Here is a 26,445-nt window from a genome sequence, read left to right on the forward strand (position 1 = left end):
CAACTGAGTGGATTTTTTTGTACATATTTGTATTATCTTAAGTAGATACTGTTTTGCCTTGTTTTTTATAGTAGGAAATCAAAAGATAATGTCTGAAAATGAAAAAATCAATTTAGAAATATAGAATAAAATATCAGAAGAAACAACTGAAAGAATTTAAAGTGATTGCCTCTGGGGTGAAGGATTGAGGGGCATTGTAAGAAGCTGCTGTTTTATTATAACCCTAATTTCTGCAATTATAGTTTGTTTTTTCCCTCTGGTTCTGAGAATTAAACCCAGGGCCTCTTGCATGCTAGGCAAGTGCTCTATCACTAAGTTATGTCCCCAGCCTGTTTTTAAAACATTTTGGGACAGGGTCTTGCCCAGGCTGGCTTTGAACTTGTGATCCTCCTGCCTCAGCCTCCCAAGTAGCTGGTACTACAAGCATATGCCACTGCACTTAGCATAATTACAGTTTTTTGAAAAGAAGGTAGAGAACAGAAAACCTTGTCTTTCATCCTCGTAGTTATTTGGATATATAGTGAGCCTATTTATATAATTAGATCGAGTACTACCAGTCAGCTGGTCATAGTTTTCTTTGTTCCCTGAGAACTCAAGAAAAAAAGAATTCACCCTTCAGGTCTGTTTTGAAACCTGTTGTAGAATATGGATGTTAGCTTACTGGAATGAACTATACAGAGAATAAAGGGCAGTAGTTACTAATCTGTTTTCATCCTAAATAAAATTCAGTGGAGTGCCTTATCTTTCTCACTATAGCATTTAGGGCATGTGTATATATGTGTACATGTGAAGTGCAAGTGCATAAAATAGTGACCCTTCTAAGCAAATTTAAATGGAGCAGGGAGAATGTTTCTGGGGATATAGGTCCCACAGAGGCGCCAGGAGGAGTGCAGAAGGGCCTAGGAAGGTACTGAAAATACTCTATGTACCTGCCTCAGCGTTTCCTCCTCTTTCTGCTGACTGATTGTTTTCCTTTCTTTCTTCAAGTTTTCATGTTCAGACACCAGTAAAAAAGCAGAATTATTTGGTTTGCTTTGTTTTCCCCTCTCCATCATTGCCTCCTCCCCGTCGTCTCCATCACTGGTATCTGTCTTCTGCTAAGAAGAGAAAGGAGATGATTGTAAGTGTGCAGACATTCCCCGGCCTGACAGCCCTTGTGGGTTTATTCATGGTGCTTAGCACAGAGGTGAGGACACCGAGTATTTCATGTGATACAGCTAATAAGTGACCAGAGCACGGGCAGCCCCTCCTTCACTGATGTGCAGTATTTAGGCATGATGTTCTCATGCAACCACCCTTGGCATTATCCATCTGTACTTCTGTGAAATGCTCTTTTGCTCCAGGTAGCCACACTTTGGTACCAGTTAGAGTCCAAATGTATGTAGCTTATTCTTATCGCTGAGATACTGATGCTATTTCATGAGCAGGATTCTTCCAATTTGACTTCTTTTTTGGTAAAATGTTTATTGGAAATTGAATTGCAAAAATTACTTCATGATTCTTCAGTATGTACCAGAAAACAGTCATCACACCCTAGAGGTTTTTTTTTTTTCTTTTTCCCTTACCTCCTCGTATTGAAATATGGCATTCTTCAGAAAGTCATCCTGCATCCCTGAGGATTGCAGCCTTCAGCACTCTCAGAGCAAGCCTTCCATCAGCCTAATGGTTTTCTTTCATTTGTTGAAGTACTCTAAGCTTTATGGTATGTAATTCCTGGGCTTAATGTTTATTGTGATGAACCGCTCTAAAATATTGATCTGATTAAAGTTTTAATTGAAATAGTGTAATTAATTCATTTCGATAGAGAAGTTAGCCTATAATTTTATCATACTTAACTTTGAAAGTTTGTAAATGTGGTAAAATTTCTGGATGTTTGTAGTTAAGTGTTCTAAAAATAGTTTTTGAAAATTACTCAGTAACTTTTCAAAATTAATCAGATATTCCTTTTTTTAGTGGGCAGTTAGTTCTTTTCTGTTTAAACTTTGTATTATAAAAAGTTACAAAAATAGCCAAACAGCTCTCCAACACAATCATGCAAGTATAAGTGAGCCTAACCACTCAATAAATATTTTTGAGTGAATGAAAATAAGTGTAACTCTTTTCACAATTGTTTTGCTAACCTACACTTTCTATTTTTAAACCTGTCCAGAAGTGACACAGATGATAAAATAAGAAGCCCATGATTTCATGTGTTTTACTCAGAGGAGAGTCCTAGTGGGAGACTGGGAATCTGGTTACAAAAGGAGCTGATCAGTGGGGTGGTACACAAGTCAGGAAGAGGCAGCTGAGTCGTTGAGAGGATGCAGTAAATGCACATAAAAAATTTAGAGAGCAAAGGGATTCTTAAACTCCTTGCGTGGTAGTTCAGATTGACTCCGGCTCCTAATTTCCTTAGGATATTGGTTTTGAATTGAAGTTGCCTGAGTAATGGGAGTCCTTGGCATGAGCTGTAGCTTATGAAATGTTCTATGTAGTTTGAGGAATTAGAGGGAAACTAACTTGGTTCATTTGCACTTTTAGGGTGTTAATCAAAACTACCTGAAGAATCCCAGATCCCGCCCACCTATGTTCTAAATTCCCTAAAGAAAAAGTGAACATCAGCAAGTTTCAGTAGAAAAAGTACTGGCGTGATGTCAATAAAATCTGTGCTTTGGAGCTGCTATTTATTAGCTATGTAACCATGGATTGCTTGCTTTCTTCTCATCTCTGAAATGATATTATACCCGTTGTATCTACCTTGAAAGTTTTTGTGATGATAAAAGGCAGTTTTATAAAATAGTGAGAAAGCACTATTCAGACTGTCAAATGCTAAATGTGCAATTCTTTCTTCCTGAGGACAGATTGAGTAAAGTGGAAAGCTCAGTCTTGGATCATCTTTTTTATTACTGGGAAGCAAGAGCTAAAAGTGATACAGTTCTGTTATTTTTAGCAATAATGTAGAAGACGGTGGCCTTTTATATCTAGTTTGCTGAGTTAAAGTAAACAAAATAATGCTATTTTTTTTCCTGTGAAAGACCTTACCTACTTGTCTCATATGTTTGTCCCTCCCCAGAGTTTTGCCTTCACTTACTGCTGGCACTGTAGTCTAACAACTGTCTAGGACAGTGGTTTTCAAGGCGCTGTCCTGGGGCCAGGAGCATCAGCACCCCTGGGAACCTGTTTCTTCCATAAATTCTCCAGCAAGTCCATACCTTCTGATGCGTTAACAAGCTGTCCAGCTGATTCAGATGCAAATTAAAGTTTGAAAGCTCCTAGCTTAAATCAGCGATTCAGTTCATGGGTAATGCCCCCACCCAGGGCAGAGGTCTCTATCTCGGCTGTACATTCTAATCATGTGGAGAATGTTTGAACCTCTCAGTGCTCATGCGGACTCCAGGCCGGTTAAAATCAGAATCTCCACGGGTGGGACACATACATATGTACACGCACACATTTTTTCCAGTTTCTCAGTTGATCCCAACATAGTCACATTTGAGAGCCACTGACCTATTGGCTTTTTTCTACTGCTCACCTGCTGAAGTCACTATTATTTCTAATGGGAATTTATCAAATCTGTATTTGTTGAGATAAAGTTGAGAAGTATTGCTTTAGATTGTAGTTCCCAAATCTAGCTGGTTAAGCATCCAGTTTTCCTGGAAAGAGCTTTCTAGATCCCATTAAACCTACTCATTTGGAATTTTCAGGTGCAGAGAGCTAAAGAGCGTTTTATTTTCTGAATGTCTGATACAGTTAATTCTTGGTTCATCATTTGGGAACCGTATCTATAGGTGATTAAAAAGTTACTTTACTTGTGAAATTGGCCTTTGTTATTTTTCTTGTGCTTAATGTGCTTATTTATTAGTTCATTTATTCATTCTTTAGGTATCAGTGTGTCAGACACTTTTATAAATGCAGGAGATACAAAGAAGGATAGAACACTGTCCCTGAATTCAAAGAGTTTAGTGCCTATCAGAGGAAGATAGATCTATAAAGAAATAAATGCATGGAAGTATTATAAATCAGTACTATGACAGGAGCCAGAAACATGGGCATAATTTTTTATGTTTTCTGTTCCATTGATCACCATTAATCCTATTAATTATTCTGCCTGAATATATATATATATTTTTAAAAAGTATATATATATACACTTTTTTTTTATTCGTACCGGGGATTGAATTCGGGACCTTGTGCTTGTGAGGCAGGCGGCAGAACCACTGAGCAAAATCCCTGGCCCCCTGCCTAAATATATTTTCAGTCTGTCACCTTTCTTCATTATTGCTGTCACCATCCTAAGTCCCCACATCTATCATCTCCTCCTAGACCATGGATATCTTCACACTCACTCTTAGCCCTAGGTCCATTCTTTTCATGGTGGCCAGAGATACCTAGGAAGGGAGAGCTGACCATAATACGTAAGGATGTTAATAATAGGGGAAACTGACTGAGCATATGGCATCCCTGTACACTGTCTTCACAGTGATAATATAAATTTTAAACTTTTCTAAAACAAAATAATTATTTATTTTTAATATTATTTATTAATAAATAATTAAATTTATTAAATTATTTTGTTTTGTTTTTGTTTTTGAATCAGGGTCTCACTGTGTAACCCAGGGTGACTTTGAACTTGCTATGTTGCCCAGGCTGGCCTTGAATTCACAATCTTCCTGTTGTAGTGTCTCAAATGCTGGGATTACGGGGCATATGCTACCACAACCAACTCAAATTTTTTAAAAATAAGACAAAACTAACCATATAAATTTGCTGTGTAAAAGTCTTTAATGGTGTGTGTGTGTGTGTGTGCACACTTAAGAGAAAAATCCCAAACTTTCCTAATGGCCTACAAGACCCTGTGATCTGGCCAGCTTAGTTCCTGTGAAGTTCCTCCTTTCCCTGCTCCAGCCTCCCATCATCCACTTTCAGGCTTCTTACTGAAGCTTAGTGAGTTGCAATTCTGCTTTCCACCTAGCAAACCTTTTAGCCCTCATCTAAGACCAGTGTCATTTCCTCATGTCATTCTTACCTCATCCTGCATTTGGTGGCCGGGGCACTTGTTGGTTGTAATTGCATTTGTGTTTCGGTGATTTTTTTCATTTTTATTTTTTGTGGTGCTGGGGATTGAAACCAGGGCCCTAAGAAATGAGTTATACCCTCAGCCCTGTTGTGGTGGTTAAAGTAGAGTTTCAACTTGATTGGCTTTGAGAGGACCCCAGGGGATTGTTGGAGCACACTTCTAGGTTTGCCTGGGTGGGTCACGGAGGAGTGGCCTATTTCTGATACCTACCTGCTTGGGCTCTGACACTCTTCCCCTAGTCTGCTTCATAGCCACCGTGAACTAAGCAGTTTTGCTGTGTCACACCCTTCCACCATATGTTGCTGCCTTGGAGCCAGCCAGTCACAGATTGAAACCTCAAACAAATTAAACGTCTCCTTGTTTAAACTATGGGTGTTGACTATTGTGTTTCAACAATGAGAAAGCTGTTTGGGTCATTTTTTAAAAATGTCTATTCCACTGGACTGCGAGCTGCAGAAAGGCTAAACCCATGTCTGTCTTTTTGGAGCTCAGCGCAGTACCTGGCACATAGTAAGACTCATAAATTGTTAATGAATGAGTAATCAAATTAAGAGAAAAGAAGTATTGTGGCACCTTTTGCCTATTGCTATAGAGGCTACTAGACCTAAGCAATGCAAATGGAGTGGATTATAATGGTGCAGTTTGCTTAAAATTATAAAAACAACTAAGATATATATGTAAGGCATTAAAAACTAGCCAGTACACTCCCCCCCCTGTTTTTGTAGTTAGCAAAGAATTACAAAGAATTAACGACTAACTTATAAGTTGAGAACATAAAAGGAAAAGGAGGAACTTTTAAAATATTTTAAACTTTTTGCTAAATTTAAAAGTATTAGTATAGAAATTTCATATTACATTTTAGTAAAGTGGAAAGTAATATCAGCTTAATTTCTGAAATAGTTTTGATGTTTTATTACAATGATGCATACTTGTTATGTTAAACAGTTGTGGAGTCAGAAGGCAAAAGTAACTCAACCAAGACATTGTATTACGATCTGTAATTTAAATGAAAAATATCCCTACAGTTCTGCCATGTTTTTAATCACTGGAAGCCTGTCCAGTATATTTACTTCCCATTAGAGAGCTTAAATAATCTGATTTCATCAACAAAGAGACAAAAAGGCACCAAGTAGTACATAGACTGGACCAAAACAAACATTTCACTTAAAAATAATGTGCCTTATTTGCTTACTTAATGATACATGCAGCCTGACTTCTTCCATTAAAAGGATCTCATTTTACTTGAGTAATGGAGGCCCTCAGATATAGGTTCTTAAAGGGGCCCTGGAGTCCAGGAGAAGGTGCAAGGAGAGATTTCCATCTCTCCCTTCTTTGCAAATGTGAGAAAACTTGCAGCAACACCCACTTCCCTCCTTATAGCTCACCCTTTCTTAGTGGAAAGGGAGTGGAGATAAGTGGAAACCTCAGGAATTGTGCCTATCAAACTGTTAATAATGGCTGCAATTAAGGAATGGCTGCTATGTTATTAGCAGGCCATTTGTGATTACAAAGAAATTACAGCATATAAATATACCTCCTAGCTTTTGGTTTTCCCTACCTATTTAGTTTGTGTAATCTACTTTACCTTTTTTCTTTTGGTCTGCTACTGGGGATTGAACCTAGGGTCTACCACTCAGCTACATCCCCACCCTTTTTTATTTTTTATTTTGATAGAGTCTCACTAGGTTGCCCACATTGGTCTCAGACTTGTGATCCTCCTGCCTCAGCCTCCAGAGTAGCTGGGGTTGTACTTTACTATGTATTTAATATTTTTGATAATATTTTAATGTACTGAAAATTACTTTTAAGTTATATATATTAACACGGAGTTTTCTGAGTTTCCTGGGTCCTGGGTGCCCTTAAGTTTAAGAAAATTGAAGCTTCAGTTCTCCACATGTAGCAGATCCTCCCAAGGCAAAGGCTGGCTTCATGTTCAATTTGCTGCTCTGGGTTCTTGTCTTCACATAGTTTTTACCTGAGTAAAACTCATGGATGATTTTTTGACATTTTTGTGGTGGTGATTGGTTTTAGGTTTTATCTAGGAGTTCTAGAATGTTGGTCTAGGTACCTGGTGAGTCATTCTGTTGGAAATGAACCTCATAATTTTTGTACTGTAATATATACATTATGTATTACATCAGTTCCATCAGAACTATGAAGTGATAAGACAGCCAATAGTGCTTTTATGCTAGTCACTAGGCTAACCTCCTATCTACCAAAGAGTCTCTTCAAAGTTTTAGCATGTATTTTGTTTTTTTAAAAGTTTTATTTTATTTGGTACATTTTAGGTATACAATATAATGACATTAATCATTGGAAGTTTGCACCTTTACATAATCTCTCTTGGTTCTTATTTTTCCCCTTTCCCCTGCCCTCCCTTCAACCCCTCCATCCCTCTTGATTTACAAAGACTTTGTTTCCGTTTTTTCATTTTCTCATATTATATATTACATTCCCTTCTTTCCTTTCTCCTACCCCTCCACTTCCCCTTCCCCTTTGCCCCTTTTCTTCCTGTTTCACATTATCTATTATACCTTTTAGTCCTTATTTACACTTTCAGTTTCTCACACTAGAGGAACTATTTGGTATTTATACATGTGTGTCCTATTTATTTCACTTCTGAGTATTGCCTCAATGTACATCCATTTAGCTATAAATGTCTCTAATTTCTCATTTTTTATGGCTGAGTAGTACCCTATTTTATAAAAAAAAACACACACACATTTTCTTTATCCAGTCTCCAGTTGATGGGCATTTGGTCTGCTTCCAAGTTTTAGCTATTACAAATTGTGCTGCTATGAACATGGGTGCACATATATCACTGTGGTATGATTCTTTTAATTCTTTAGGGAAGATCCCCAGCAGGGGAATAGCTGGGTCAAATGGGACCTCCAGTCGTAGTTCTTTGAGGTTTCTCCATACTGATTTCCACAGTGGTTGCACCAGTCTACACTCCCACCAGCAGTGGGGCAGGGTTCCTCTTTCCCCACAGCCCCGCCAGCATTTGTTATTGGTTGATTTCATGATAGCAGCCATTCTTTCTGGGGTAAGGTGGAATCTCAGCGTTGTTTTCATTTGCATCTCTCAAATGACCAGTGATGTTGGACATTTTTTCATATGTTTATTTGTTATTTCTACTTCTTTGTGTGAGAAATATCTGTTCATTTCAGATGCCCATTTTTGGATTGGGTCTTTACATTTGGGAGGTCTGATCTTTTTAAGTTCTTTATAGATTCTAGAGAGTAGACCTTTGTCTGAGGAACAGCAGGTGAATATTTTTTCCCACGTTGTGGGTTGTCTCTTCATACTTCTGGTGGTTTCTCTTGCTGTGCAGAAAGTTTTAGCATGTATTTTGTTTGATGAATGTTTTGCAGAATGTGGATACATACTTGATAGTTATTCCCAGGTTAAAATGATGATGGTTATGACTTTGAGGTGTAGAACTCTGTGAGGCCTTGATGCCACATTTAGCTATGTGTAGAACAAATCCAAATGTAGTTGGTGAAAAGTGTCTCAGCCTCCTGAATCGGTGATTTCCTTCATCACATTGTGGGGCTGAAGTTGGATGGCTTTGCCCCCCTCTCCTGGTTAGGCATGTTGTTGTCTTCTTCTCAGTGCAGCTTTTCCTTACCTGGCTCAAATCAACAATAACAGAAGGGACATCCTATGACCCTGTTGCTGTTCATTATCCCTAAAAAGTTCTACTGAAAGAAACCAATTCTTTCGGAGTACCTAAAGATTTATTTCTCCTGAAATAAATCCAAGTCCCAAATGAAGCCGGAGAACTGAATGGATGCACAAAACTGGCCTTCTCATAGGATGATTCTGCTGCACTGCTCTTTGGGGTGATGTCATTGATTGACAAGTGGCAGCAGGTGACACAATATCTCTATGTTTATTAAGAAATGTTAAATATATTCTTCATTACATAAGCATCGGGTTTCTTGTCTACGAACCCCCGAGGGAGAATTTCTTTCTGAGTGTTCAGGAGGTATGTGGTTAGAGATAACTGAGTTTGGACCCCGATTGTGAATTTTTTCCCTTGGCTGCTAGAAATCTTAGCATCTTGAGGTTCTTTCCTGTTAAGCATGCATGATTTCATGGGATGGATTTTTATTTACCAATCTTACTGAAGGTTCCAACTTGCTTTCCCTCACCTTAATTTTCCCTTATCCCCCCCCTTTTTTTTTTTACCATATTAAACATGTATTTTAAAAGCCATTATGATTTTTTGGAACATAGTGGATATAGGCAAAATCATCTGATTATTGTTGCAAATAATTCAAGTCAATCCATAACCAGGTTTTATAAATGAAATTACACAATTATGTTTACTTTTGCTTAAACATTATCAAGGTCCAGAAAATTTGATTTCAATGCAATCCACTGTCTAGACCCAAAGGAATAAATATACAAAAATAAAAAAGACCACCATTAAGATTTCTGAGTCCTTCATTTGTTTGAACAGGCAAATTTTCAAAAGTAGAATCCTTCTCCCTAAGTATTCTGTAGATGTCAGTAATCTGATAAATTAACTATTCAGTGGCTTTTTGGTGCCTACTCAGTGGATTATCCATAGCAACAATTCTTTTCAAAACGTAATAGGGCCAACATTGCATTTATTAGGGAAATAATATCACCAGGTTAAACAAATTGTGACTGTTGGTTCTGTATGTTTACTCTTTCAAAGGGATCTGCCCAACCTTCAGTGTGTTTTATGTTGTAGATCATTAGAGAAGCTGAATAAAGGTATGACTCTATGATTCTGAATGTGCTACTTTATAGTATTTAGAGTTAAATAAAAAAAGATGATGAGCAAATAAACCTTTAGAAAGCTAAAGTACTATTTTGTGTATTGAAAATAGGGCAAATTCTACTCTAAACACTAGAAATCAGAGCTCTATTATGGTAAATATCACTCTCATTCTATAGAGGAGGAGTAGAATATATAATATTGGCTTGTCTTGAGTCTGGAAATTACACTGATATAGAATCTCTAAGAAAGGCTATGCCTCAAAAAAAATGATCGTTTCAGAATTACAGAGAGTTTTACAAGAGGACAGATTTATTTGAAAGAATTTGAACTGCTGTTGAAATGTAAATTAAACTTTAGTTCTTTTCACGTCTCTTGTTGAGAAATGAAGTAGAATTTAAAACCACAAAATGTTAGGAGTTCATCTAATCTAATATTCTTGTTTTATAGACATTAATGTGTTTAGAAACTGCTAAACAGGCACAATGTCTCTCATCTCAAATGTCCTTGTCAGTATAATTTTTTTTTCTAAACAAAGACTTGTTAAGCTTCCACCCTATAAGTTGGCCTAATGGAAATATAGTAACCTTTTACAAGGGTAGATTGATTAATAATTCTGTTTTGTCTTTTGATCTAATAGGATAGAATACATGTTTTTCCTTATTAGATTTTTATGCAGATGTGTTGTGGCTCTGCATTTATAAATTTGTTGAGCTTGTTTTGATAAAATCTTTTTTATGTCAAATACCTTTTTTTATTATAATGTGTTTAGAAGTTTAGCACTTAAATTATTATTTTTTTTTTGTTTACCTTTACAGATTCTGGAACTTTTCAAAGCCTGACCCTCTTCTTGAAACAGTGGAGCATCATACAGAGTTTACTTGTGGTTTAGATTTTAGTCTTCAGAGCCCCACACAGGTAATGGGATCAACTTTGTGTTGTATTTTTTTTTCTACCCCCACAGTTCACAAGTAGTTCTGCATATGGGATGTGTTATTTTTGTGAATAAAATTGTGTACTTTTGGTAGAACTAGGCACACTTGCTTAATTAACCTGATCTCTTTTGTTATATGAACTGTAGCACTTGAGCAATGAAATACTGAGAATAAAAGGTATCCAGAAAATACCTCTTAAAAGATTGACTTCTTTGAAAGGCAAAAGAACCTTCCTAAGAGGTGTTGTTGTCTGACATGTTGGAGGCTTTGAGGAGGCCTCTCCCAGTAGAGAGTGAAAAGAGAGAGAGTGGGGAAAGTCTGTCCACATAGGCTGATGGAGTCAGGAGCATGTGGTCCTAGGCTCAGCAGTAAGCACTTGAGACCAAGGGAGCTCATTTCCCTCTGGACTGTCGCACTCATCCCCACAACTCTGTGTCCAGCAGGAAGGTCCAAGTGGAGAAGGAAGTAGGAGAGAATTTCTGTGTTAATGAATCAACTTTCTGTTTTCCCTTTTTTGTTCTCTTAAGGACTCGAGAGTAAATGTTTTGCACTCTAATGTTCAGGATTTTTTTTTTAACAGTTTCACTTTCAGAAATTGTAAATTCAGGTCAGAAACATTATATAATATATTGACTGATAAGGCACTTTGTAACAGATTGTGTGAAAAAACCGTGATCCGTGAAACACAAAATAATACATGGAAATTCTAGGCTATAATTAAGAAATCGTACTTTCATTATACATTTTAGAAGTTAAATAAGTAGAAAAATCCCCTTTCATATTACTATATTCTTAAATTTAAGTAAATATATGTTTCTTTTCATTTAAGGAACGTAAGACATAATTCTGTTAAAAAATTCTCAATAGATATTGGAATATTTTCATGAACATTATTTGTTTAAAAAGGACTTATTAATATATAAGAAGAGAAAAAACCAAAATAGTAACGATGAAATGGAATTATCTTTAAATATAATATAAATGTATCTTTAAAAGAATTAGTTCCTTTTCTAAATACATTAATTTTGATTAGTTGTAATAAAATCATATACCTGTATTCTATCCCAGTTTTTAAAAAGTTGTAATGTTCCCATTGATACACAGCAATATCAAAGAAAGGATCCTGTGTAAATATACGTTAAGCATTCACTCATATGTGTTTTTATTATCTGTACTCTGTGAGACCCAGACAGGGACATGTGGTATCTGAGGCTGCTCTATTTCCTTTGGTTGTGGTGGTTCCTCACCAGTCTGAAGAATCCCAAGAATTTTCTAAGTCTTCCATAGACTCACCTTATTAAAAGGAACCTTGTGAACAGAGGATTTATCAGCAACATCTATCCTAAAGGAATAAAAAAGATTTTATTGTAAGACCATACATTTTGTTTATAGCATGGCAATTGCCATTTGTCTCTTACAGTTGGATAACCAAATTCTTTTTGTACTCAGGAAGTAGTTACTGTTGAGAGCAACTAAGGATGGAGAAGCAGGAGTCTTTGAGCTGTAAATAAGCAGCAGTTTCAGGGGCATAATGCACAGTTCATACATGCTAAAAGTCTCCAGAGTTCATAACACAGTTTTAGTATTGGGAAGTCTTGGATTGAGTTCTTCCTCTCGTTCATTTTTCTTTCAACATATGTTTCCATGTGCCAGACCTTGTGGTAGGTACAGGGGAGTTCAGGGTGGAATAAAAATAAGCACGGCCCCTGCCTTCATAGAGCATTTAGTAATCCAAGTTACATCAGAGCATCTCACAGATGAATGTGAATGGACGACTGTGACAGATTCTGTGAAAAAGAAACTCATTGTGCCTCAAGTGTTCATAATCAGAATTGGGATTTGACCTATTTAAGGGATCCATAGGAAATGAGGCTCATATAAATGAGCAGGTGTCATCAGTATGAAGAGACAGAGGAAAATGATAAACAGGCTTGTAATGAGGGGGAGCAGGGCTGTTGTAGTACTTGAGAATGAAAGAATGTTTGTCTTCCGACTTGTAGTATTCAACAGTAGAGTTTTAAAAATATGTATTGATTTACTTGTCATATTTTAAAAAATCAAGTGTTGAGATTATTAACTAAAGTTTGTTTTTTCTTATATTAATGTGCTCAATCTGTCATAATGAAATAGCAAGCCTGGGTTGCTTAAACAGTAGAAATTCATTTCACAGTTCTGGAAGCTGAAAGGCCCAGATCAAGATCCACTAGGAAGTTCCCAGTGCAGGCTGTCCTCCTGGATTGTAGATGGCCGCCTTGTGGCTGAATCTTTGTGTGTTGGGATGTAAGGAGGGGGAGGGAGGAAGAGGACTCTGCCGCCTCTCCTCATAAGGACTCGAAATCTGGAAAGACCTGAGCTCCACCCTTACAACCTTATTTGATCTTTACTTTCTGTCTCCAAAGACAGTTACATTGGGGATTAGGGTTGCAACCTATGAATTTAGTGAGGGGACACAATTCAGTCCATAGCATGTATTCATAGTATGTATTCAAGGTTAGTTGTTCTTTAAGTTTCGCTGTGTGTTATACAGGTCATATTATTAATTATTATTTAATATATTTTTAATCTCCTAAAAGCATTCTTACTTTCTCTTAGTGTTCTTTTGACATTCACCAATTGACGCATTCGGTTACATGTATTGACAAGATATTTGTCAAGTGCTGTGTATCGGTCATTGAGCTAGGTATTGAGAAAAAATAGTGATCAAAACAGATTTCTACTCTCATGGAGTTTACACACTGTAGGAGGAATCTAATTATCAAGTAAACAAGATGATTTCATGTAGCAGTAGATGCTCTTCAGAATGGAGCAGTTTGATAGAGACTGTTAGTGAAGGGATGCTTTTGCTTAAAAGGTCTATGAAAAGCTGACTGAGAAAATGAAGTTTGAGCTAAAAACTAACAAAATGGAGCCAGCCATCCAACTAAGGGAAGAATGTTTTTCAGAGATAATGACAAATGTCAGTTCCTTAAGATGGTAATCAGTTGGTTATAATTAAGAGACAGCAAGAAGGCCAGTGTGGCTGGAGCCTGGAGAATGGGAGGGACAGTGATAGGAAGTACATATTCACCTAATTGTGTGGAGCCTTATAGACCATACAGTGATTTCTCCTATAATTTCATTATAAAGCCATTGGAGGTTTAAAGCAGAAAAATGATAGTCTGATTTGTGATTAAACAATCCTTCCAGTAGCTATGAGAGTAGACTATGAACAAGAGTGAAAGCTAGGAAGCCAGCTGGGAGTCTCTTGAAGTAATCTAGGCGAAGATAATAGTGAGTTAAAGTCACCAGGGATTTAGCTCAGTGGTTCCAGTGCCTGCCTCACAAGTGCAAGGTCCCAAGTTCGATCCCCAGTACTAAAAAAAGAAAAATAGTGAGTTAAAGTCAAGTTCTAAAGGTGGAGAGATGGAAAGATTAAGAATATATTATTTTGAGCCATATTAAATTGCTGGAACTGGGCCAGTGATTTAGCTCAGTGGTTCTGCCGCCTGCCTCGCAAGCACAAGGTCCCGAGTCTGATCCCCAGTACCAAAAAAAAAGCAAAACAAAAAACCAAAAAAAAACCACATAGATAAATTGCTGGAACTTTTATATGGCTCACCCTAACATTTTGAAGATAACAATAGTAGAATTTACTGATGGATTGGAAATGGGCTGTGAACAAAACAGAAGAATCAAGTTTTAATTCTAGGATTAGGAGACAGGGTGGGCAATGGTTTAATTTAATGAGCTAAGAGAAGAGGGGAATTTTGGGACAGGAACAATTAATAATTATGTTTAAGATATGTCCTGTTAGACATTCAGATGGGAGGTCTATTAGGCAGTTAAAAATAGTTTGGTCCACCTTAAGGAACAATTTATATGCAAAAGTAAAATGTGTGACAGCTATAGAGCAAGGGAAGTGAAGGAGGATTGGAAGTATACCTTTGTAAAGTTTGTATTCCAAAGTGATAGAATGTTATTTGAGGGTAGATTGTGATATATTCACAATATATATTGTAACCCCTTTGGTAACCATCAGGAAATTTTAGCAAAAGAAGTATAACTAACAGGCCAGTCATTGAGCTAACATGGAGTTATTAAAAATGATCAATTTCCTCAACATAATAAAGGCCATAAATGAAAAACCAACAGCCATCATTGATAAAAGACTGAAAGCAGCCAGGTGTGGTGACACATCCCTATAATCCTATCACTTGGGTGGCTGATCCAGGAGGATCACTATGAGTTCAAGCCCAGCCCTGAACTACATAGTGAGACCCTGCCTCAAAAAGCACAAAACAGGACTGAAAACTTTACCTCTAAATTTGGGAATAAGACAAGGATGCCCATTTTCCCCCACTTCCATTCAACACAACATTAGCAGTCTTACCCTGAGGAATTAGGTAAGAAAAGGAAATTAAAGGCATCTCAGTTGAAAAGGAAAAAGTTAAAATATCTCAGATGACATGATTTTTTTTTTTTTTGGTACCGGGGATCAAACTTGGGTCCTTGCGCTTGCGCAACAGGCGACTATGACATGATTTTTGGTGTAGAAAACCTTTAAATGCAGCCATATCAAAAATTATGTTAAATGTAAATAGTCTAAATACTCCCAATTAAAAGGTAAAAAGCAGTAGATGACTTAGACCTATTAGATTTCATATTCGAAGAAGAGGTTTTTCTAACTCTAAGCTCTAGAATCCAGTTACCTTTTGTATATTTTCAATTTTATGCTTGCAGTATTTTCCCCTCTGGAAATTTATCTTAGTTTCTCTCTCTCTCTCTCTCTCTCTCTCTCTCTCTCTCTCTCTCTCTCTCTCGTATCCATTTTATTTATATTCTCTTGTCAACTTTAAACTTTTCTTTCAAACTAAGATGATATTTTTCCCATATCTAACAATACATTCTAACACAAACATTTGAGTTGTTTATATTATCATAACTTAAGTTTTTTACCAAGTAAAATATTGAACTTTCTAGGGGAGATAAGAATCAAGTCTTTTGTGCAGCTTTGCATTTTCCTCTCACTTGATTTATCATTTCTCTATTACTGGAACTAACTACTCCACGGCTTCGACTCTAAGTCTTTGAGACTTAAAACAGTAACAGTTTTACTTGTTCACAGTTCTGTGAGTCAGCACTTTGGGCTGCAAGTTCTTCTTTGGTCTCACACAGGCCCCTCCATGGTCCAAGTTGTCTGATGATTTAACTGGCGCCGGGTGGTCTGAGATGGCCAAATTCAGGTGTGTGGCACTCATTTTCTGGGCCACACGTCTGTGGGTAGCCCAGGCGTCTGTTAGCAATTGTGTGCTCTCAGGAGGGTGAGAACAAAAGCTGTGGGGCATCTTGAGGTCTGCACCTAGAAGCCACCACCATTCCTTTTGTTGCAAAGCAGGTTGGGAGGCCAGTCAGGATCCAACGAGTGGGATGTGGATGCCAGTTCTTGATGAGAGGAGCTATGAAAAATTCATTTCACATCTACCACTTCGTTGGTATAGTTTGTGGTTTAAGTAATTTTTGACATATGGTATATGAATACAGTAAGGATAACCATTATTCTCACAACATGTGGTCAGGTTTACTGAATGCAAGTTAATTTAATTTCATCCTTTGTTTATATTTTATTCTCTTAGAAAATGCCTTTCACCTCTTAGTATCTTTCCATCTGCTTTCAAAAGCCTATTGTCTCTTGTGATGTTAGCAGCTGCAAGACCTGGCTGACGTTATCTTACGACGACCTATCTTAATATATTCTCTGTCTTTAAAGGGATTTATCTGAGTCCTTATATTAATAATACTTTTCTTTTTAGCCTCTCCCTTCTTAGAGATCTGAAAAAAATAGGTCCAAAGGCATTCTTAACATTTCTTCTTGACAAAATGTAAGATCTTGTCTTTAATGGTTTAAAACTTGACAAATAAGTGTCTGGGGGTCATTCTTAAAGGATAATTGCTGAGAGATATTCCACGCCCCCTCTCGTTAACCAGGCCGAAGTTGTCTTTCACTTGAGAAAGTTTTTCTTTGATTTCTTTTCTCTTTGATCATGATTTGTACAATCCTAGCATTTTCTCTTTTCTCCCTTATCCTTATTATTTCTAAATTGGATAACCCTTTTCTGTTTTTAGTTGTGTGACACTAGACCTGTGCTATACCCATTACACAATTGGAATTTCTGTATTCATTTTTCTTTAGAACTCCTGACTTTGTACTCTGTCATGTCAATCCTGCTCCTTTGAATGCTCAGTGACATTTAGTGTAGTATTAATAAGTTTGGTACAGCTTCACAGAGCTTTGTACATAGTCCACCAAAAAAATGTATACACACTTCAGGAAAAGAAAAACCTGTATATATATTTTAATACTAAATTTATTGAGACATGATGACATTATTACAAGTTACCTTTAGCCTCTACAGTTTACAAGAGGTGCTCAAAGTGGTAGCCATTAACTTCTAGACATTTATTAGCACAGCGAACTACTGCTTTGGTAACCTTGGTCACTGAGATTGCTGCTCACCCATTTTCAGTTTCTTCTCTAAGGGCCAGAAGTGTGGTGGGTTTTCTGTGATATACAACTTCATCTAGGGTTTCCCATATGAGGTTAACACCATTTCTTTAATAAACATCATACTATTTTTCTTTTGCTGAAGTGTGTATACATTGTTTTGATGGGCTCTGTATAGTCCTTTTGAAATATAGTTATTTCTCTTTTTAATGTCTTTTAAAGTCAGCATTATTAGTTCATTCTAAGGTGTCACTTCTATATATTTAATGAAGTTAGATTTTTTTCTCACAGTGAAATTTTGGAAATTATATTTAGCAAGAAGAAAAAAGATTATTGATGGGTTCATCCCTCTAGAAAAAGTTCTTATACTATGATGTTTCTTTTCAGTTCTTTAAAAAAAAAACTTCAATTGTAGTGTAACAACCTTGTTGAAAAACCCCACTTTTAACCCCTCAGCTCAGTAAGTTATATGTACCTGTGTACTCTCCATCCAGGTATAGACACACCATTGCCAGAATTCTAGAAACTTCCTCCCAAATCTTACCCCTGGCCTCCTTTTTTAGTGTTAACTACTCTCTCCTAGTCTTTTTCTTTATGAATGCATGATTTTCAAAGTTGTGGTTGTACTACATACCCTGTATCTTTCTGGAACTCCCTAAATGCTTGGTAAGCATAATCTCTAAGAATGAATATTCTAGGGCTGGGGCTGTAGCTCCATGGTAGAACACTTACCTGGCAGGCGCCAGGCTCTGGGTTCAAAGCCTAGCACTGCAAAAAAATAAAAATAAATAAATAACGATAATAAAAGGAATGAATATCCTAGTCTATCCATGCTAGCAACATATAGCTACTATAGATTTTTCCTGAAAATAAGGTCAAAGAAATTTTGTATATTTTCATTTTGTTTCAGAACATACTTAGACTTGATTCTGATGTAAATTATTTCTTTAGATGTATTTTTGAAAGTGTCTTTGTTAATTTTTCATTAAAAAATATTAGGTATTTAAAAATTCAGATCATGTTTTGGTTCAACTCTGTTTCTCTAGTCTTCAGTATCAAGTTTAAAGATAGGCAGTGGATAAAAATGTTTTAAAATTCTCAGTATAAGTCTGAAAAATTGGAGTTTAGAAAGGGGCTAGTATTACCGGTAGTCAGGACATCTGTGTCCTGTTTACCTTTTATCTCAGGTGAGATTTCTGCTTCTGTCACAGACTAGCTCTAGAGTGGAGAAGAACATGTGCCAGAAGCATTTAGTGTCCTCAGGCACCAGTCTCCACTCTTTCCTCTCTGATGCTTTCATAATTTGTAATTTTTAAGCTTAAAGTTGTGTAACAGGCCCTTGCTGTTCTCCCTCCACCATGAGTGGGATCTCAGAGTGCCCTGGGATGGATGGGGTTGGCCTGCCTGTGCCCCCTGCACTCTTAGGCAGCCCGTGAAGTATGCTTCCCTGAGCTGGTGACACCTGAACCCCCACTACCACCACACACTTTGTTATTTATTCTCCTTTCTCAGCTATACAGCATTGTTTCTAAAAACCAGTAAATGTGCTCACTTGGCACACTGCAAATTACTTTAAAAAAAAAACAAACTTCACTTGGGCTCTTTGTCCTACTCAGCTTACCTTTGAAGTCTTTTTGCTTTATTTTAGCACATGCCTCATATTATCTTTTGTAGTATCTTTTCTCAGCCCTTTTCAGGCCCAGGATCTAGACATTTGATCTTATATCCCACTTGACTGTAAAAACAAAGTTCCCAAGAATAAGCATCTTCTTCCAGAACTGTCACCTCTGAAAATTTGTGTTCTTTATTGTTTTCCCCTTCTTTCTAGTGGGTTCCTAATTTCCTCCTTGGTTCTCTCATCCAAGTCTTTGCTTTCTCAGTTATCCACTGTTTTTAATCTGCAGTCAGTTTTTTTTTCTCTATTTCTGAAGCTCTGTGGGACTTACTGCCATTTGACCCTACTGACCTGTCTCACTACCATTGAGTTCTATTTCTCTTGTTATTAAACATCTAGAATTAATGGATTTATTTGTTGCCTTTGATTTCTCAAAATTTACTCTTTTAACCCCTGAATCTTCTTTTCATCATTCACTTGACGTTAAGCCCCCCCCCCCCCCCATCACTAGTGAACTCCTGAAAACCAAAGTAATCTTTTCCTCAGACTTCTTTCCTATTTGGCTGTATTTTAACAATAAAAAACCTTTCTCTCCTATGATTTTAATGCTACCTTGCTAATCTTTCTTTTTTTACATCTTTGCTAAATGTCTTTGACTCCTTTGCCAATTTCTTTCCTACCAACCTTCTAGTAGATATTCTCCAGTGCTCAGTCTTAGTCATTTTACTTTTGTGTAACTTCCCTTTGAAGCTGCCCTATAATTTTATACTAATGCTTCTTAACCCATTATCCGGTTGCCTTGACTGTGTGATGTGAGTGGGTGTCTTCTTTGCCTCCAGTATTCCTAACCTGCTACATGATTGGCTGCTTGGTGGGGCTGGACTCGAATGTAGAAACTTCGCATGATTTTCGTGTCCTTCTGTGCCCTCACTTGGGCACGATGTTTGTGATTCATCCTCATTGGTATCTCTGAAGTCTGGACCATGCCTTTCTAGCTGCCCTGCTTTCTTTGTACCTTGTTTGTACCTCTTATAACTGGTTTCTAAGCTCTTTCTTTTATTCCATTGATTCTCAACACTGCTTTCAGGGAAAGGTTTCCATAATGCAAATTTGATTTCGTTAGTCCTTGACCTGAAATATATCAATGGCGTCATTAAAGTCAGAGGTGAGATGAGAATTGCCACCACCACTACCACTTCTTGTACTTAATATGATTGCCAGCTCAAATAATCCAAGTATATCTACTTTAAACCCATTAAAAATAATGCGAGTTCAGTAAGGTCAGGAAAAATAAATATGCAAAAATAATACCCTACACTACTAGCAATCATCAGAAAACAAAATGAGAAAAAGTACTTTTACATGGCATCAGTGACACTGTGTGTGTGTGTGTGTGTGTGTGTGTGTAGGATTCATGGAGGAATAAAAATAAAAAATGGGTAAGAGTCTAGATGAAAATTATATAACTTACATAAGGGATCTTTTAAAAAGACTGGAATATGCTGGGAATATAGCTCAGTAGTAGAGTACTTTCCTAACAGGGGCAAGACCCTGTGTTCCATCCCAGCACCAAACCAAAACAAACAAAACAAAACAAAACAAAACCCACAAATTAAAACTGGAATAAATGGCCAAACATATCGTGTTACTGCAATAGAATAATTTTTTCTTCTTCTTTCTGTCAATTTTTAGGCCTTTGTCATCCAATACAGATACTACTGTATTTGCCTCCTAACTGATCTTTCTTTTTCTCAACTTCATGGTCAGCCACTCCTGTGATGCTTTTAAACCACTCTAACCATTCACCTCCTGCCATACTACATGTCAGAAACTGTCATGTCTTAGTATGTGGGTTATGGTCTGGTTTTCATTTACAAATCAGTGGTTAAATTGTCATTTTCATAATGTCATCTTTGCCTAGACACCTTCAAGGGTAGAATAACCTTCAGGTAGAGTCTGAACTTTTAATATTGCTTTCAAGATTCAGTACAATCTGTGTTCTTTCTAATTTTAGTTTTCATCATTGTATGTAATTCTCTGTTGCAAACCAATTACTTTTGATTATTTGTCAATTCTGTCTTTTTGTGAGTTTTCCTTGCTCTCCTCCACCTCTGCCTATCCAAAGTATTTTTGTCTTTAAGAATTCAGGGAGTGTTTTCTTCCTTCTCTTGTTTTCTCCATTTCTTTTATGCTTCTGTACATATTTTGAGTGTCAACTAAATATTCTGAATGCTAAGAGATATATTATGGATTAAAGTACATGATACATACGTACTAAATAAACTGAATAAATAAATGCAAAGGTTTTTTTGGTGTATTGGTCAACTCTCTCCTTACTTTTGTATAAATCCAGAAAAATTAACAAAATAAATCATATTCTCCCCTGTAGTCACTTTCTATTGTAACTGTTTGAGTAAGTAAAACATGTTTCTTTTGTTAGCCCAAAATCAATATACTGTAATGTAATGAGTCTGCCTTTTCAAAATTTGGAGTTGACAGTAGTGATTTTTTTCAGAAGGCATTCTTTCTAGGTACGTCTTTTTGCCTATTTCATTCTTTCTTGCTAAGGAGCCATATGTCATGTAAATAATTACAGTAGATTAAACAAGTTTCCCAGAGGCAAAAACAATTGTCCACAGAATTGAGAGAAAAAGAGTAATAATGATAAATAGGAAGTAGAAAACTTGTCAATAAAGCAAATCTTTTAATCTTTTGTTATTTTTATAGCCATATCAGATCATTTGAGATGAATTACCTTATCAGTGGCATGTGTAAACATTTTAATCAAATAAAGGGAATTGATAAAATTAGGATTTAAATTTGTTCTCTAAATTTCATATGTATTTTAAGTCTGGTATTTTCATTATAATGTTTCCTTCTCTAAAAGCTACCGTGACACATCTGTAATCTCAATGCTCAGGGAACTGAGGCAGGAGGACCTCAAATTTGAGGTCAGCCTGGTCTACATAGTGAGACCCTGTCTCCAAAACGGGGGGGAGCTTCATTTATAACCATTAGTATTGAAGATGTCCTATAACATTTCTTGATCCACCAATAAGTTCTAATTATACACTTTTTACTGAAAGCATTTGTTTCATTAATATTTTTGGCTATGTAGCATCTGTAATTTACCTATAGAAAAGGTTGAAATATTTAATATGGTTGCTCTCAAGTATCCCATTTACAATGATGTCATGATGTATGTGCCATAGTTGTATTTAGAAGTTAATAGGCTATATTGATAAATAATACATTCAAGAATGTTTCATTGTATGTTTGAAGGAAATTGACAGTTTAGTGGAATTACAAGTAATTCTTATTTCTTATTAATAAGTTTATTCTTAAGACTTAAAAATCTTTTTTACTGTATAAAAGTTAAAATGAGATCGTTAAAAATATATCTTATATGAAGGCTAACCCTGTAAGGTTTTTACTTTCCTGGGAGATGGCAGCTTTTAAAAATAGATAATGAAGATTGATTCTCTGTTCGTATTTCATATTAAGTAAAGCAATTAAGACATTTTATAAAATCATTTTTTTCCTAAAATGTTGATAATTTTAACTGCGTCCTGATGAGGTTTGCGTAGTGGTGTCAGGTTAAAGGAAATTCAGAAGAGCTCAGGAGTGAATGTATCACAGTGGCATCTTCTGGGACAAGGAATATGTTTTCCATTTGAGGAGCCTAGAGCTCCTCCCTTTTGGTGTCTGCAGGCACTCACACTGTTAGGGAAGAGGCTCAGAGAGATACGTATGCCTTGGCAGCCAGCCTTCAGGAAACCCTAGAGCACATTCAGAAAAAAAGCCTGCTATCAAAAGTTAAGCACTGCATCAGTGCTGTTAGAAAGCAGTTTAATGGCGTGAAGCTGGAACTTGCAGTTCTTCATTCACTCTTATTTATGCCACTGCCCAGACCCTTCCGCCTTTTGCAAGGTGCCCCTGTCCCACAAACGGCAAATGCTCTCGGACTACAGCGCATTCCTCCTTTAAACCTCAGCTCAGTTAACATTTCTTCCTGGAAGCATCCACTGTCCTCAAATTTGGTTACCGAGGCCCCTTTGCTATTTTTAGCAGGCCTCATAGAGCTCTGTCCTGTACTCATACCCCTGCATTACAGGTGTGTCTTCCTCATCCTCCTTTCTCTGGGCTCAGGAGCTGTGGGGCAGAGACCAGGATGATTGTGTTTATTGTGTAGCCTCGGTATACTTCTGACACATTGGAGGCTCTCAATAAATATTGGTTAATAAATGGATGAATATGTGGATGGATTATGTTTTAGATATGTTTGCAATGCAGAGGAATATTTTTCAAACAGCCCCTAGGACATAAAAGAAAGCTCCCTGTGAAACTTCTCTAAATAATATTCATTACCCTGAAAAATCCCTTATATCTCCCATATCCCACAGAAACTTGTTGTTTTTACCCAAATCTCTGACCTCATGTCTGATTAAGTGAGCTTGACCATGTGAGAGTTTCCCTGTACTTAACACGGTCTTGGGAGGAGGGAAACCATAGTTCATACATGGATTCACTCATTCATTCAACAAGCATCTGTTAAAAGCTTACTGTGTATCAAACACAAGGAATACACATTTACAAATTTGATCAAGATACACTTTCTGATTCTAAAAAAACCAAAAAAACAAACACTATGTAGCTTAGTTGCCAGCAGTGTTTACATCCATGTCTGAATGTTGTTAGAAAACAGAAACTTGTTACCGAGCATGCTTCCGTCTTCTCCTAGCTGTCATAAAGCAGAAGCCTACATTATGGTGATGCACTCAGCTCCATCTCAAAGCTTTTGCTCCATTTTTCGATTTAGGATATACTGGTTTTTGTTAGTTTATTTTTTTTTAATCTTGATTTGGCTCTGTGAGTTAATCTGTAATCTACCTCAGCCAGTCTAGAATTTGACAATAAAAATCTCAAGCAAAGTAAATGAACATATTTTATTAAGCATAATTTAAGTAATTAATATAATTTTTTCATGTCTTTTAAGTAGAAATTCTGGGTCTGGCTTTATGTAGACTGGACCAGGAAAGTGCACAGGCTCTTGGTTTAGGAGTACTTGAGGGAGGGCTATGTGAAGTAGTTCAGTCATGCTCCTCTTAGTCCTCCTCCCAATTCTCTATCTTCGTACCACATAGCAACATACCAGATGTGAAACTTAGATTTTAAATAAAAATATGACACAAGGTGTTTTCCATGACGTAGGAGCTTATTAATCTCTTTTTTATCCTTACAAAAAGGAGAATTCTTACTTAAGAAGATTGTTTTAATCCTGCCAAATTTTGAATTTCCTATAGTCAACAGAAAATTTTGGCATATGAAATACCCCCAAGGAATTCCATCTTAGTTCACATGACAGAAACCCAGTTAAGGAAACTGATGTGCTTTCTGCTCTAAATCTAAGATTCTCAATTCTAGCTGCATATTAGTTTTCTAGGTGATTATAACATACAACTGGAGAATGCCCTGGATTAATGTTGAGTTTGGGGATGGAGAATCTAAAGATAATTATGGATTCTCTCTCCCCTCCTCCAAAAATGTATGTACACACAAAATGTTGCATTTGTGGACTTTCTGAAGCCCATCTATGGACCTTGCTTTAAAGACCAAGGATGTTGATTAGTCCTAAGTGATGCCACTGATGCTGATCCCATTTTGAGAACCAGGGCTAGAAGGACAGGACCAGTCATCTTCACCTCCAGGTGATTCTGATGTACGTTAAAACTTGAGGACCACTGCCTCATGGAAATACTTCTAGGAAACCAATTTTTTAGAATTTTTATTTTTATTTATTTTCTTTTTAAATTTTATTTATTTATTTATTTATTTATTTATTTTAGGAAACCAATTTAGTAGTATGCTTTTGGCCTATTTGAGGATTGAATCTTTAAAAAAAAAACATTTTATTTTTTGTTAAATCACTCTTTTTGGCATTGGATGATTTTTTTTTTTAGTAGAAGTATGTGTTTCTCTTATAGTCCAAGTACTAGGAAAAACTGTTAAAACTGGAAAATTGATTATGTCATCTGTTTTATGTTATCATTTGTCTTTAATTTCATGCCCAATTTTAGACATTATTCTCAGCCTCTTTTTTAGCATAACTACCCCTTCTCTCCACTTCATAATGTTCCTTAAATGAAATGACTTTACTGTTAACTTATGGTGTTACATCCTATAAGGAACAAGAATTGTCATGTTCCATAGAAATAATAGTTACCCTGTGGAGGCAAATAAAGCTGTATCCCTGTGTGTGGCCATTAAAGGATCATTTTCAAAATGGTGATCGTGATTTTCGTAGCAGTATATGAACATGTATCAAAGGTTTTATTGAACTTATTTATGTAACATGTGTAAGATATTACAACTAGCTCAAAGAAACCAAAGTTCAGATACATATAGGTGTCCACCGAGTGCTGAAATAAATTCAGTAGTAGGAGCAAAACTGGTGCATATCCACAGGACAGTAAAATTTGAGATTTGGAGTCATCTCTCAGTGATCAGTTGCATTTCCACAGAACAACATTCATTGCAGTTTCTACGAATTAGAATAATTTGTATCGTGAACAGTTTTCTATAATTCACAGAATCATAAATATGATCTAGTCAAAGACATTGATAAACACAGGCCATAGAATCAGGCAACCCAGAACTGCTAATAATGGTAAGAACTACCATTATTCCACTGAAAGGACACCAAATAATCTTTTGCTGGTCTCGGTCTTTTCCCAATTGTTTCTCACAGCAAATTAATGGCCAAAGAGGTGAGTCCTTATGCAGGGGACTGAAACTGAGGTCAAAGATTATTAAGTGGATGGAAAAGGAGATATTTCATTGCCTTTCTCATCCTCTACTCAGTTTGTCCTCAAAGGCTTCTGCCTGTCCAAGAATGCATTCCTGGGAATGGGAGGAAGCAGGATGGGAGCTAGGGAAGATTCCTTTGACCACCGGAAGGCTGAGTGGACTCATCCTGTGAGGCATATTATTTATTCTCATGCCTTTTGTCTTGTCTTTTTGCTAATACTTTTTATCTTAGTAAAGTCTTTTTAATGTTTGTCAGTCAGCTCTTATTTTTAGCAGTCTTTTAAAAATGTCTTTGAGGCTGACCACTGATGGGTACTATGGGACCTTAAGAGGGCCCTGCACTGACACTCGGGCCTAGAATTAAAGGGCCAGCGGTGCTGCGAGAGGCCTGTGGGTGCTGATGGTAATTAATGAGAGGCTGCCCCCAGGGATCATGTGGTATAATCCTTTTTCCTTACCGGGAAGTCTCTATAGTGCCAGCCTGAGAGAATCTGGGGCCTCTTTCTCAGTGTAGTAAAGTGCATGTTTAAAAACCTTTCTGCTTGTTAAGCATATTTAAATTTGTATAACTAGTTGGAATTTAATTAATTAATAGAGAAATGCCATTATTTGCATTAATTTGAATCAATTTATAATTCTGTATATCTTGGTTGTAGATCTTTCATGTATTATCAAGTATTGATTTATGAGCATTTGCTGATTCAGTGGCTTTGACATTTGTTAGTTATTATAAGTCCTAAATAAATAAGAAAACGGATTGAAGAGTGTTTAATAGGAATTCAGAACCATAATTTATAG

General features: G+C 36.6%; 1 protein-coding gene across 3 annotated transcripts in view; it reads left to right on the forward strand.

Annotated features, from left to right (window-relative positions):
• The window catches only part of Pex7 (peroxisomal biogenesis factor 7), a 67,657-nt gene that overhangs the window by 36,984 nt on the left and 4,228 nt on the right, over nt 1–26,445 (forward strand). For 2 of the 3 annotated variants that reach the window (XM_004871475.4, XM_087190019.1), the window contains exon 9: nt 10,628–10,727. In XM_004871475.4, the coding sequence (XP_004871532.1) occupies nt 10,628–10,727 (100 nt within the window). Of the gene's footprint in view, nt 1–9,746; nt 9,806–10,627; nt 10,728–26,445 lie in introns of all 3 variants that reach the window. The other variant, XM_013068052.3, reaches the window with a different exon arrangement.

Source organism: Heterocephalus glaber, unplaced genomic scaffold (genome assembly GCF_053883595.1).
Source record: "Heterocephalus glaber isolate CG9 unplaced genomic scaffold, H.glaber_assembly_v1.0 deba00001550, whole genome shotgun sequence".
Taxonomy (NCBI): Eukaryota; Metazoa; Chordata; class Mammalia; order Rodentia; family Bathyergidae; genus Heterocephalus; species Heterocephalus glaber.